Source organism: Rattus rattus, chromosome 10 (assembly GCF_011064425.1).
Source record: "Rattus rattus isolate New Zealand chromosome 10, Rrattus_CSIRO_v1, whole genome shotgun sequence".
NCBI lineage: Eukaryota > Metazoa > Chordata > Mammalia > Rodentia > Muridae > Rattus > Rattus rattus.
In genome coordinates this window covers 306,496-321,498 of record NC_046163.1, presented here as the reverse complement: position 1 = coordinate 321,498, position 15,003 = coordinate 306,496, and the positions used below count along the sequence as shown (strand labels likewise).

The window sequence follows — 15,003 nt, the reverse complement described above, 5'->3', positions numbered from 1 at the left end:
TCCTCGAACTCACAAGGGGGCTTACAACTGTTCTCTTCTGACTTCTGTAAGCACCAAACATGGTACAGACATGCACAAGCAAGACACTCATACACATAAAATAAAATTATAAATCTAAAAGAAAAAGATTTTCATATATCAATATGTCCTCTGGTCTGAGCACGAACATAAATCATGACTACGAAGCTTTTTACCTATGAAAAAGAAAAATGAAACTGGGAGAAATGAGCGTGTTTTACATCATATTCTTCCAAATCTGGTTTCTAATACATAGACTACCAATGTGGCTGCAAATCAGATTTGTGTCTTTCACAACTACTCAAACATTATGCAAATTACCCCGGGCCTTGGTTAAGTGCCTTCACTGAAGAGAGGAACTGCTCCTTGAACGAAAGGGAACACCTGGAGTCACCTGCGGAGCTGCTTTCCCTTTCTCTCCAGTGCTCTTCCTGAAGAGGCAGGTCTTCAGGAGAAATCTCTAGGCACCATAATGCACGGGACAGCTGTGATGTTCTCTACCTCAGCCATTTTCCCTTCAAGCAGTTCTTACCACTTTAGAGTAGTGTACTTACCCCCAGATGGCTCTCACGGCAGAGATGCGAACTGACGGAGGCTGTGTCTCATGAAGACCACTAACTGTTGCCTGTAGGAACTGCTGAATCAGTTCAGGGGACATAGCGACAGTGAAGCGACTGGCAGCCCACAGTGCCCGGCCCAAGAGGAAAGGAGATGCTAGGAGGAAGAGCAATCACAGGCTGGATGATGAAAAGTTCCTTTCCTGCCCAAGTCCATTTCTCAAATGTTAACAAATGCTGGATGCTATATGACCTAAGTGACTTATTTGAAAGAAAAAGCACAATTTCACATGGTAAAAGCATCTGTGCACAAATGGCACATAATCCATTTCTCAATTCTACCTCTGACTATGACCATTTGGAGACCGAAGCCCTCGTTACTGCTTACCTACACCAGTCCATTTCTAAAGCCTTCCCCACTGCCGCTTCCTTCCTATTACCGTCTCAACACTAAAACATAAACTATAGCTGTTATCCCTCTATTAATAACCTGACATAATTTTATAGTCCCCCAAATACGCTCAATACAAGTGCTGACATTCAAGACTCCCTTGATGGCTATGAAGCTCAGGCCCACATCCGGACTCAGAAGCCACATCTCCCTTCATCAACTCTGAGCTTTGTTTAGATCCCAAGTCAACGCGTTCCTTTCATACTGTGTCCATGACCACTCGGTCTGCAGTAATCTCACATATCCGAGCCACTCACGGCTCTGTGTGTTCAGCTTTCTCATATGCTTCTTTTGTTGATATTCTAACCTACTGGTGTAAGCATTACTACCTCCTGGCAAGCATAAGCTGTTTAAGGATACTGAACTTGGTCAGCTTGTCAGAGAGCTCAGCTTAGTTGCTCACACTAAAATGTCTAATGGAGGAATTATTGAACAGCTCGTAACAAAGCAGGAAATAATTACTAACACTTTAGATACAGAGGTAGTAACTGCCAAAGTATGGCTTAGGTATCTCTGAAAGCCCTTAAAGCTAAAACCATCACCTTTTGATTTAAACATTTTTAATTTTATGTGTATGGGAGTTTTGTTTGCATGTATGTGTGTATACTGCATGTGTGCCTGGTGCCCAGAAGAGGACATGGGACCCCTCTGGAACTGGAGCTATAGACAGCTGTGGGCTACCATATGGGTGCTGGGAACCAAACCCAGGTTCTCTGAAAGAACAAGTGCTCTAAACCATGGCACTATCTTGCCAGCCCCTAAAATAATTTTTAAAGGAATACCAACGCAGTAACTTTTTATTCTCATTCCTTCCCAATGATCAACAGCACTTTCCAGATGTCATGGCTATTATAACTACAGAAGAGATATAAGCCACATTCTTGTGGGGTTTTTGTTTAAAGATTTTAATCTCATTTATGAATATATATGTATGTGATGTGTGCCCATTACATACAGTGCCAGTGGTTGCCAGAAGAGGGCATCGGATCCCTTGGAATTTGAGGTACAAGAAGTTGTGAGCTACATCTCTTGAGGTATTAAGAACTCAACTCGATCGTTACACACACACACACACACACACACACACACACACACACACACACACACTGAGAAAGTCAGAGACACAGACAGACAGACAGACAGACAGACAGACAGACAGACAGACAGACAGACACACACACACACACACACACACACACACACACACACACACGGGAGTGGGGGCGGTGCTAAGAGAAAAGATGGCTCAGGGGTTAAGAATGCTTTCTCTATAATCACATGGCTAGGAGTTTCAACCACAGCACCCATGCAACAAGCCAGAAGGCCTAGCAAATGTCTGTGATTGCAGCTCTGACAGTAGTAGAGACAGTAGGTCTGATGGGGTTTGCTGGATTCTGTCTAGCCAAGATGTGAACCCCAAGTCCAAGGAGAGATTCCGCCTCAAAGGACTAGGCAAAGAGTGATATAGGATACTTGACGACCTCTTCTGGCCTATGATGTGCATAGATCATACTCACACAGACTGAGTTAATAGCAGGTCCCAAGATCTTCTAGAATCCTGGTGTGTATTCAAACATACCTGACAGGTTGAGGTCTGCAAGAATGACGTTGGTCAGGAACCCATGCATATCAAAATGGATCCTGCCATTTTTCACACTATCAGTGATGATAGATTTCACAGAGCCTAGAGCAAGCATGCAGGCTTCGTGGATCTTCCACCTGTAACAGGGATACTGCAGTTGGTAAAGCATATTACACTTCCAAAACAAGTAAGGCCACTCAGAGTATTCCAAAGTGACTTGATCCCAAAATAATTTGTCAGTATTTCTAATTAGTCTATTTAAAAGTATATTTCTACTACCTATCAATCATCTATCTATCTATCTATCTATCTATCTGTCTATCAATCTATCAATCAATCAATCATCTATCACGTGGGAGCACTATCCATCTGTCCATCCATCTGTCCGTCCATCCGTCCGTCCATCCACATCCATGTGTGGAAGCAACAGCAATGGCGTGGGTGCGGAGTCAGAGGACACCTTTCTAAAGTTCCTCACTTCTATGCTGTAGGCTCTGGAGACTGAACTCAGTTTGCCAAGCTTGACATCCAGCATCATCGCCTGCTGAGCCACCTCATCTGCCCTTGTTCTTTAACAAGATTTATGTATTTATTTAATGTGAGTACACTGTCGCTGTCCAGATACACCAGAAGAGGGCATCGGATCCCATTACAGATGGTTGTGAGCCACCATGTGGTTGCTGGGATTTGAACTCAGGGCCTCTGGAAGAGCAGTCAGTGCTCCTAACCGCTGAGCCATCTCTCCAGCTCTAGCCTTTATTTTTATTTTTTTTGAGACAGGGTCTCACACGGGCCAGGCTGGCCTCAAACTTGCTATGTATCAATGAAGATGGTCTTGGACTCTAAACCTCTTGCTTCTACCTCCCAAATGCTAGGACAGAAGTCATGCACATCTAGGCTCATCCTTTCAACTTAAACACTATTAAATGGCACAGAAAACATGGAAGTATAATAGCAGTCTTCTAATTAAAAACAAAAGTCCCCCTTTCGAAGCTGTTTAAAAAGGGCTAGAACGAGCTCATTTTCCCTCAGATGTAGTGCTTCAGACAAGACTGTAAGCAGAGCTGCTGCTCCCCTTACCAGTGCTCAGTGCCACTGGCTTTCGTCTGCTCAGCTTCTTGTAAGTGCCGAGTGGCTGCAGTAGCCAGGGCCACTGCACTCTCATTCTGGAAATCTGTGGCCACAGCCTAGGAGAGAAGATTGGAAAATAAATAAATCTGTGTGTGTGTATGGTTTAAACTCTGACGCACCCATTCTAGAGTCTCATCAGGGTACTAAAAGTAACCCCATTAGTTCTGGGTCTCTGATGAAATTAAGGTAACACTGGCAACTGTACAGTGTTCAGGCATTATAAGGCTAAATAGCTCTATACAGCTGATCTCTCTGGCTCTAGCATAAATGGAAAAATGATAGTTAGCTTTGGACAACATTGGACCAGATATTTATTGTCTTTGAAGCTAACTGATCATGAGAGTAAAAGGCTGCTCTAGTAGTGTATAATATTTTTCTGTTCTACTTTTATTGTTTGGTGCTGGCAGTTCAACTGAGCTCACTTTGCACATGCTAGCCAAATGCTCTACTGCTGAGCTACACGTCCGGCTCCTCCTGTAACCGTAACAGGCGCCTTAGGAGCACTAAATACCAAGACACGATGTACCATAAACCCAACAGGAACTGGCAGGTTCTTCACAGCACTCAACCTAGAGGCAACCCTATGCCCTAGTTGAAGGAGCCAGAGAGTTCATGAGCTCACTTCCTAACAACCTTTTAAGTTTGTCAACTTCTTATTTGTGCCATGGAGGCCTGTTGAAGATTAAACTGAAATGTTCCTGATTCAGTGAGCCAGGTGCAAAAACTTTGCTATTTCTCAGTCTTAAATTTCATGAGCTACTTTCTCATGTTCTCAAAATGGTCTGAGGTGAAGCTGCCCCACAGCACTGCCGACCTGGGTTAGGTGTCTGGGAAGAAGAACTTTCCAGTGACTGGAGGGTTATTGGTTGAAGTAGCAAGGTAACTCTTACCAGCAACAGGTCCTGAGCTGCAATTCTAACAGTGTAGGAGAACGTGTCGTCATCCTCGTCTTCTACAAACTGCTGTGGGTTAGCCGTCCACACCTTAATCTGAGAAGGGGAGCAAGTCGGCTCGTTCTGGTCAGTCTCGTCTCCTGGTCAAAACTCTAAAGTCTTTTTCTTTTTGAGGCAGGGTCTCACTGTGTAGCTCTGGCTGGTCTTGAACTAAGAGAGATCCACCTACCTCCCAGTACTTTAAAGATTTTTTTGTAGAGAAACAAATCATTATCCAAATATATAGGACTGGCTATCTGCAGCGGAATCGTTCTCTGCTACTGCCACCAGCGTGCTAATCTGATAAACAGACATACCGAATACATCGGGGTATTTACTGTAAAATCACACCAACTTCTGTGCTGATATGTGTGGAAGACATTGCCATGTTATTTTCTTTGGGTAGCACTGGCTGTCCTGGAATGTACTTCATAGACCAGGCTGGCTTCGAACTCAGATCTGCCTATTTCTGCCTCCCGAGGGCTGCAATTTAAGGCATGCTCCACCACTTGGCATTATTTATATTAATTTTTTTAAAAAAAATTACATTTATGCTTATGAGGGGGTCAGAGAGCAATTATCAGGAGTCAGTTCTCTCCTACCACATGGATCAGAGGATTGAACCCACGCTGTTAGGCTTAGTAGCAAATGTTTTACCTGCCAAGCCATCTCAATGGTCTAAGCTGATGCATTTTCTCTTAGTACTTTAAAAATACAGTGTTTTTATTACTCCTTTGAGAACTTCCCACAATGTGTTCTGAACATTTTCACTGCTTTGCTCTTTCTGCAATTGTTCCCAGATCTGGGAAAATTAACTTATTTTCATTTTTCTTTTTCTTTCTTTTTTTCTTTTTTTGAAAAAGGTTTCTCTCTGTAGCCCTTACTATCCTGGCTTCCCTCTGTAGATCAGGCTGGCTTCAAACTCAGAAATCCACCTGCCTCTACCTCTTGAGTGCTAGCATTAAAGGTGTGTGCCACCATGCCTGGCTGGGAAAATGTTTTAAAAACCTAGTTGTTTCTTTCTTTTGTTCCTCTTCTAAGTGAAAATCAGAGAAGCCATGGAGGCTTCGACATGGCAAAGAACAGATGCTGATCAAACAGTACTGACAAGTGTGGCAGCAGGGACAGGAGGAGCTGAAATAAGAGCCCATCATATACCGCCTGCGCTCCAGACTAGGCTAAGAAAATGTGACTCAGTTCAAACTCTACATTTTGATGATATGGATTACTTCATATTGGGCTTTGTAGATGGGATAAATCATGGGAACTCCCAGGGGTTCTTACACATTCCCACTAAGATCTCAGGGATCCCTAGTCTGAGCGGCTGCAGTCTCGATGGCTGGCAGGTGAGAAGGCCTAACCTCACTGCTTACAGGAAGTGCTGGATTGGTTCTCCTACAGACTAGGATCTTTGCTCAGTAGTTTCACAGAGATTTTCCTAGTGAAAAAAATGTTCTGAAAGTCTAACATTAGAATTGATAAAAACAATACCATAACTTCTCTAGGATTTCACATAAAGTTAGTCTCTCAGTGTCTGTTTTATAGAAATGAGATGCTTACTTGACCAAGGTGTCACGTTCTTTAAGTTTCCAGTACGACTTAGTAACTGTCTCCCAAATACCAGTTACCTGCTCCTCGGTGATCTGCATGTACAGGATGATATAGTAAATGAGCTCAGGCAACGCTTTCTTAACGGTGCTTTTGAATTTGCTGTTTTCCAGTAGGGCATGGACAAATTCAAAAATGCTAAAGACGAGGTTTTCAAAGCCCAGGACTTCTCCTACAGGGATACATGAGAGTAGGAATCAATGCCATGGGAACAAAAGGAAAGCATCCATTCTGGAAACAAACTACATCATCTTTGTGAATCAATGAACACGTAAAGTACTTGCTAATTGTTCCTGAAGGATTGGTAGAAGAGCCTGAAGAGTCAATGGAAGGATATTAAATACTTTCAAGAGTAAAAGAATCACAAACCCTGAACACATTTCCCAGCATGTCTATTTCTGGTCACAGAAATGAGGGCTATCATCAGTGGGATTTCGAGTTCAATGAGACAGAGTGGCACAGGTGGCTTAGCTGATCAGACATCTGTTACACAGTTCTCAGCAGCTTTGCAAACGTCCCTAGGGATGACGTGGAAGGTGATGAATTCTCAATGGCTCCCACACAATGCACTGAAAAGACACTTCTACTGCTTTTCTGTTTTCTGCCTCTGACTTGTCTGTGTCCCTTTCCTCTCAGAACTCGTATTTCCTTTACTACGCACCGTCAGAGTCCACAGGGTCTTCCACTTCTTCCGTGTAATTCACTTCTGTCCTCACATAAGTATGATGCAGAGTAAAGGAAGACAATCTGGAGTCTGCTTTACATACAGTCTACACGGGAGTGCTATAAACCCCAACAGGGACAGACACAACACTTAGACGTAGACACACATGACTGAGCCCCGGGCTGGATTCCCAATGTTAGGCAGAGGCGCAGCAGGTCCTCCGGGTTCTCAGGAAAGGATATAAGGCAGCGCTTTCAGTCAGAGTGTTCCAGACAATGGGCAGGATCTGTTGCATGGAGGACACCATGTGCTTCGGGAAGTTTTTCACCAAGGCTGTCACTGCCTGAGAGCAGAAAACACTCCTAAGTAACACAAGAGCACACAGTGATCTCTGACTCTTCCTCAGCTCTCAGCCTACTGACAGTGTCTTTACCTTCAGAACCTCCATCTTAAAGCCACTGTCAGATGTGGGACCATCTGGCATCTGCAGCGCCTGAACAAAGGCCTCTGTGAACTGCTGCACCACGGGGAAGATCAGGACTTTGGCTGCACCCTGACAACAGAAACTACAGTCAATGCTGGACAAACCCTCAGAGCTTCAGCACACACTCTAAATTCTCAGTTTTGAAGCATCTTTTAGGGACAGGTCCTAATCAAAGGGCACAGCTATAGTCACTGCGCGTTTCAGCCCTCAGCTCTGACCTGAGATCCTTCACTATAGTCTCTGAAACCTAGCCCATGAGACCACTCTCAGAACAGCATCCGGATCGCCGGGATCAGCATTCCCAGCTAGATTTCCTTCACACGAGAGGGTAGAAAGGCTTGAGATAGCCAATGTAAAAGGAAACAGGAACACAGGGAATATAGCTCAGTGGCAGAGTGCTTGTCTGGAATGTGTGAGCTCCTAGGTTTAATTCCAAGCATGGAAAAAAAAAACCCAAACCAAAGCAACCTCCACCCCCAAGCCCCCACAAACAACAACGCCCAACCACAGAACAAGATATACAAACAAAACAAAACAAAACAAAACAAAAAAAAAAAAAAACAGAAATAAGTGAAAAAAGACCATAGAAAAGATATTTGAAGAAGCAAAGCTAAAATATAGGCATTATATATGTAAAATTCTAGTGAAAATGCTAAATCTCTAAGACTGGCTAGCATGCTTTCTGATAGTTATGGAGTGGGTCTTTGGCAATGTGAAGTATACTAAAGACTCTGAAGCACACACTCTGTTATTCCTCACTAAAGGCTCACCCACCTTTTCCAGTTCCTCCATGTTACAGATCATATGAGCACAAGTAGTAAAAATCTCCACCGCCCGGGAACGCGTTCGAATACCATACACCTGGAAAAAGATCATGGCTCACCCACGGGACTGGAGCGTGTATGTGTGTACATGCGACTAGAAGTAAACCAGGACTAATCAATCAATCCTCACAGTTAATTCCCTAAAGCGACACAGATGCAATCCACGCATCTGTATAAAAAAATGGGTTTCTGTAATTAAGAGAGCATAAGGTGGTTGATACCTTTAATCCCATCACTCGGGAGGCAGAGGCAGGCAGATCTCTGTGAGCAGAAGGCCAGCCTGGTCTACAAAGTGAGTCAGGGACAGCCAGGGATACACAGAGACCATATCTGTGTACTCAAAATACAAACAAAACAAAAACAAAAACACAAAAGAGAGAGGGGGAGAGCATAAGGCAGCAGAATGCTAAACTTAAACAGGTCCCATAACACCTGAAATCCTAACAGAGCTTCCCTCTGCCCACTGAGCGCAGGGTTTAGAGACGCCCTCCACCATGTCTGCCTTGGCTAATAGATGTTTTTCCTTTTGTGGAGATGGGGTTACGAGGTGCCCAGCTGCTGCTCTGTCTCTATTGTGTGATGACAGAAGATGAACCCAGGGCCTTAGAGCACATGCTCCATACGAGCTGAATCCCTACTTCTCAATGCACTTCCTTTACAATGTGGAACACTCACTGGGGCAAGGGACCCCAGAGGTTGGATACCTATTAAGTATTCCTATACTACTGTGTGCAGATCACTACTTATGTACATACTAGCAAGTACATATACAACACATTAAGATTCTATCCATTCTGGGCTGGAGGGATGGCTCAGTGGTTAAGAGCACTGACTGCTCTTCCAGAGGTCCTGAGTTCAAATCCCAGCAACCACATGGTGGCTCACAACCATCTGTAATGAGATCTGATGCCCTCTTCTGATGTGTCTGAAGACAGCTACAGTGTACTTAAATATAATAAATAAATCTTAACCAAAAAAAAAAAAAAAATTCTATCCACTCTTGCAGACTCGGGATGATAGGTGCAAAGCTCTGAGTGGTTGAGACATTTAGTTATTTCAAGTGCTTCCCTTGTTGTCATGAGTTCAAAGACTACGGTTAATTCAATTTCTGCTCTAGATCACGCTCAGTTCTAGTGTCTTGGCATGGGCACAAGTGACAATAACCATCACCATACACCTGCGAGGTGGTGCTGAGACTCCATACCTCGGCCATGGTGAATATCTTATACATCTCTGGGAGAATGACGGGAGCAACAAGTGGCATCTGTGTGTCTGTCACTTCTCGAGTAAACTCTGCAAAGACAAGAAGTAAAAGATGCTTCATAAAGACAAAGTGTAAAAACCTGCAAGCCACCTAGGTAGCACTTCCCAGTCAGCACATAGGAATGGCCACTGGTCTAGCAAGCTCACTCTGAGAAAGAAAAAGGAGTCAGAGGTATCATTCATCCGAAGGGGAGAGAGATTAGGAACACAAAAGAAGGTACAAGAAATAAAAAAGAAAACCACACAGATTGAAGCCATCTGCAAAACAACTGCATACAAGTAAGACAAATGGGGACCCTTCTGGGTTTGTGTCATGTCAGCATTTGGGCACACTCTTGAGATCTCTCAACTGTCATTCTGGTTTCTGTCAGTTCTGTCCCCTGACAAGTTACATCGATGTAAATAACAAAACAACATAATCATGGCATAGTGGCACTTGCCTTTAATCCCAGCACTCTGGAGGCAGAGACAACAGGCAGATCTCTGAGTTCAAGGTCAGCCTGGTCTACAGAGAGAGTTCCAGGACAGCCTGGTGAGATACTGGTCTTGAGAAAAACCAATCAACCAACCAATTAACCAATTCTCCACCCACCCACCCATCCAAAAATGTATTAAGCATCAACTCCGTTTAACAATGTGTAATTCTGGAGTTGCTGTTAACTGGACAGGAAGGGGATTCCTAAGTGAAGGTGTTTAACCCATATGCAGATTTGAAAGAGGTGAGAATAGATAGGTCACATCTTCTTGTGCCTGGAAAAACTAAAATAAGAAAATGATATGCAAAGCATATAAAGACCCTGTGTCAATCCCCACAGGTCAAATACAGATCAAATACTGGCTGTTCTTTAGGAATATGGCTTCCTTCTAAAAGATAAATTCCAAGCTTTATTTTAATAAAGGAGTGTCAAATTCCATTTTGATTGAAGTCAGTTGGGCTGGAGAGATGGCTCAGCAGTTAAGAGCACTGACTGTTTTTCCAGAGGTCCCGAGTTCAATTCCCAGCAACAGCATGGTGGCTCACAACCATATGTAATGGGATTAGATGCCCTCTTCTGGTGTGTCTGAAGACAGTGATAGTGTACTCGCATATATAAAATAAATAACTAATTATTTAAAGATTGAAGACAGTCCAAATAAAATACACTGGATAGCATATTATCACGTCTGGGCCTTTGGCCTAAGACAAGCATAGCCTGCATTTAGGAATAAAAGCTTTATGAACAAACAGAGCATAGAGCTTGGGTGTAGCTTAGCACGTACAAGGGTCTGGTCAAATCCCCAGTGTCACTGCCACCATCACCACCACTACAAAGAAAAGACAGATAAAGGAGTCATTATTGAAGTGACTAACTGCACTTTTTATCTTTCCTATAATCATTCTGAGTAGTCTCAATTTGTTCATACTTTTTTTTTTTAATTTGTTTACTTATTATATGTAAGTACACTGTAGCTGTCTTCAGACACACCAGAAGAGGGCACCAGATCTCATTGTGAGCCACCATGTGGTTGCTGGGATTTGAACTCAGGACCTCTGGAAGAGCAGTCCATTCTCTTAACCACTGAGCCATCTCTACAGCCCCCAATTTGTTCATACTTTATAGGTTTAAATTCAAAGTAAGTTTTCTGAGTTCATCAAGTCAGAAAAGTTTGGGACATTTATACCTAAATTTACAAAACTATAAGACAGAAGTAAAAGATTTATCTATTAGATCAAATATTTAAATTCCTAGCATATATTTCCTTTATATCATGATACCAAGTTCTCTTTTATAAACAGAAAAATAACTCAAAAGGTCAAGAACAGTATCTTCCTCCAAAGTCTCAAAGGCCCTGGGCACAGTTGGCCAGGGCACAGTTGGCCAGCCTGCTTTCCCAGCTATTCAGGGAGCTGAGGCAGGAGTTAGAAGTCAACCTGGGCAACACGGTGACCTCCATCTCAAAATACAAAGAAAACCCTACAGAACCAGTCCCATGTGTCTCACAAGGTTTACTCACACACTAATCCTTTTCTGTCCTCACGTACACCCCAGTTCCTGTGGGGTGAGCTGAGCGTCCGCCCCCTTTTGAAATCAACTGGGTAGTCATTTGTGAATGGAGGTTGGCTGCTGTCCACCTCATGCCTGATGACTCACTACAAAGGATACAGACTTCTTCACCAGTTCCTTCTCTTGGCTGACAGAAATGTGACCTCACTGTATAGTAATTTCCTTAGTTAAGTACAAAGACTCTTCTGCATTCCAACCAGAGTAACTGTAGAACCATCCTTTCTTTCCAGCTCTGTCAGAGAGAAACTGAACTCTGTACCTGAAGATTAGGACTTCCTCTCCGTTGCTAGATATCCTGAGAGCGTAAGTAAAGGATCTTGGAAGTTCAATTCCACAGAGCAGTATACAGAGGTAGGGAGGTGAAACGTTAATCAAGGAGCACCTCGGCCTTTTTGATGTTTCTGAGCTAAAAGCCCACCAATAGGAACACAGTAGGTACTCTAACCTACTATTAATACTGAATGGGCATGTAAAACCAGCGTAGATGCCAGGTAAACAGATTCAGTGGCTACACCTAGAAGTGCTGCTCCTCACACGCCTGTGCATAGGAAGGAGCACATCACACCACATCACGCCACATCACGCCACCCCACGCCACACCACACCACACAGTATGCAGGATGCAGGGAATTATTAGGAAAGGACTTTTGTTTTTGTTTGTTTTGTTTGGGACAGGGTTCCTCTGTGTATCCTTGTGTGTCCTGGAACTCACTGTAGATCAGGCTGGCCTCAAACTTAAGAGATCCACCTGCCTCTCTCTCGAACGCTGGGATTAAAGGCATGCAACACCATGCCTAGCAGGAAAGGACTTTCAATCTCCCCTCTTTCATATGCCAGAGCCCCAAGAACACAGAGGCTTCAGAGATCAAAGGTTCCTCTATCACACAACACCATGCAGAACCTATAGAGCCAGAGACTTGAGAATTAACTTGCAATTAAGTGCAGCTGAGCTAACAATTTATTCCATAACTATTCTTTTAAAAATATATATCTTATTTTTAAATTATAGATGTGTGTGTGTGAGTGAGTGCAGATGTCCTCAGAGGCCAGAGGCATTGGATCCCCTGAAGCTGGAGTTAAATAAAGGCAGCTATGAGCTGCTTAATGTGGGTACACAGGATTTAACTCAGGTCATCTGCAAATGCAGTATGTATGCTTCACTGCCGAGTCATCTCTCCAGCACTGTACATATTCCTTTTTTCCCCCTTTTGTTGTTTTGGAGATAGATCTCATTATGTAGACCGAGCTGGCCTCACACTCCTAAGATCTGCCTGCCCCTGCCTCTCAAGCACAAGAATCTATCTATCTATCTATCTATCTATCTATCTATCTATCTATCTATCTATCTATCTATCTATCTATCTCTACTACTTACCTAACTACCTATGTATTCATCCATCCATTTATTATGTATTTTGGTGTTCTGCCCTAATGTATGTCTATGTCAGGGTGTTAGATCCCTTGGAACTGGAATTAGACAGTTGTGAGCTGCCATTTAGGTGCTGGGAATTCAACATGGATCCTTTGGAAGTATAGCCAGAGTGTTCCTAACTGCTGAGCCCAGAAGTGAGTAGGTTTTTGTATTTTTGCTTTGTTTCTATTTACTTATTTACTTAGATTTTTTGGCTTTCATACATGTCTGTACACCACAGGCATGCATGGTGCCTGTGGAAGTCAGAAGAGCATATGGATGCCCTACAACTGAAGCTACTTAACTACCTTTCTCCTTCCAGCTACACTTTACTAACCTCACACTGATCAACGCCAACTCCTCTTTCTTACCCATCCTACTTCCTATTTCTCTTCCTATTTCTATTTCTCTTACCAATAAGAATCTGAGTCTACTCTACACTACTTTTTTTTTTTTCCATCTTTATTAACTTGGGTATTTCTTATTTACATTTCGATTGTTATTCCCTTTCCCGGTTTCCAGGCCAACATCCCCCCTAACCCCTCCCCCTCCCCTTCTCTATGGGTGTTCCCCTCCCCATATTCCCCCATTACTGCCCTCAATTACGTTCACTGGGGGTTCAGTCTTGACGGGACCAGGGCTTCCCCTTCCACTGGTGCTCTTACTAAGCTATTCATTGCTACTTATGAGGTTGGAGCCCAGGGTCAGTCCATGTATAATCTTTGGGTAGTGGCTTAGTCCCTGGAAGCTCTGGTTGCTTGGCATTGTTGTTCATATGGGGTCTCAAGCCCCCTTTAAGCTCTTTCAGTCCTTTCTATGATTCCTTCAATGTGGGTCCCGTTCTCAGTTCAGTGGTTTGCTGATGGCATTCGCCTATGTATTCTGGCTGTGTCTCTCAGGAGAGATCTATATCCGGTTCCTGTCAGCCTGCAATTCTTTGCTTCATCCATCTTATCTAGTTTGGTGGCTGTATATGTATGGGCCACATGTGGGGCAGGTTCTGAATGGGTGTTCCTTCTGCCTCTGTTCTAAACTTTGCCTCCCTATTCCCTGCCATGGGTATTCTTGTTCCCCTTTTAAAGAAGGAGTGAAACATTCGCATTTTGATCATCCGTCTTAAGTTTCATGTGTTCTGTGCATCTAGGGTAATTCAAGCATTTGGGCTAATATCCACTTATCAATGAGTGCATACCATGTGTGTTTTTCTGTGATTGGGTTACCTCACTCAGGATGATATTTTCCAGTTCCATCCATTTGCCTATGAATTTCATAAAGTCATTGTTTTTGATAGCTGAGTAATTACTCTACACTACTTAAACCTATTGTTTGTCCTCCAACAGTCTTTGACAATTGTTCAGTGGGGATATCAAGCAGCTGTGGCTGCTTTCACAGCTAATATGGAATTCAGGGAGTAAGACAGACTATACACCAGGTCCCCAGAGCTGCTCCTGGCCCAAGGAATTATTTTCTGAACTACACATTCAATATCACCACATTCAAATCCCATTTGAGCATTTCAAACATGCCATCTGAAAGATGTAAGTGACAAAAAATAAATCAAGCAAAGAAAAAATATCAGATGTGTAAATCCCAATGCAATAATATAAAAAAATAGGAATAACCAAAGCAAACTAGGTCCTTCAAAATTACTAAAACTATAGCAATGATCTCTAGTGAATCAGATTAAGTCTCTGAGAGAGAACCCAGTGTAACAAGCACATTTCAAGATACAAATAAACACCTGAATGAAATAAGGAAGACTAGGATGATTCAAAAGAATTCAAAATACTAAAGAAAAGACAGGCACAAATGCTGGAATTAAAAGACACAGTTAAATAAATTCTGCGGGGGCTGGAGGGATGGTTTAGTGGATAAGAGCACTGACTGCCCTTCTAGAACGTCTGAGTTCAATTCCCAGCAACCACTGATGGTGGCACACAACCAAGTATAATAGAATCTGATTCCCTCCTCTAGTGTGCATGAAAACAGAACACTCGTATACATTAAATAAATAAATCTTTAAAAATCAATCA

General features: G+C 43.0%; 1 protein-coding gene across 3 annotated transcripts in view; it reads right to left on the bottom strand.

The window, feature by feature from the left end:
* The window catches only part of Ipo9 (importin 9), a 51,177-nt gene that overhangs the window by 19,179 nt on the left and 16,995 nt on the right, over positions 1-15,003 (bottom strand). For all 3 annotated transcript variants that reach the window (XM_032915794.1, XM_032915795.1, XM_032915796.1), the window contains 10 exons: positions 9,456-9,544; positions 8,202-8,288; positions 7,377-7,496; positions 7,186-7,286; positions 6,941-6,999; positions 6,300-6,451; positions 4,630-4,728; positions 3,689-3,795; positions 2,606-2,745; positions 573-732 (listed from right to left, as the gene is read on the bottom strand). In XM_032915794.1, the coding sequence (XP_032771685.1) occupies positions 573-732; positions 2,606-2,745; positions 3,689-3,795; positions 4,630-4,728; positions 6,300-6,451; positions 6,941-6,999; positions 7,186-7,286; positions 7,377-7,496; positions 8,202-8,288; positions 9,456-9,544 (1,114 nt within the window). The remainder of the gene's footprint in view (positions 1-572; positions 733-2,605; positions 2,746-3,688; positions 3,796-4,629; positions 4,729-6,299; positions 6,452-6,940; positions 7,000-7,185; positions 7,287-7,376; positions 7,497-8,201; positions 8,289-9,455; positions 9,545-15,003) is intronic.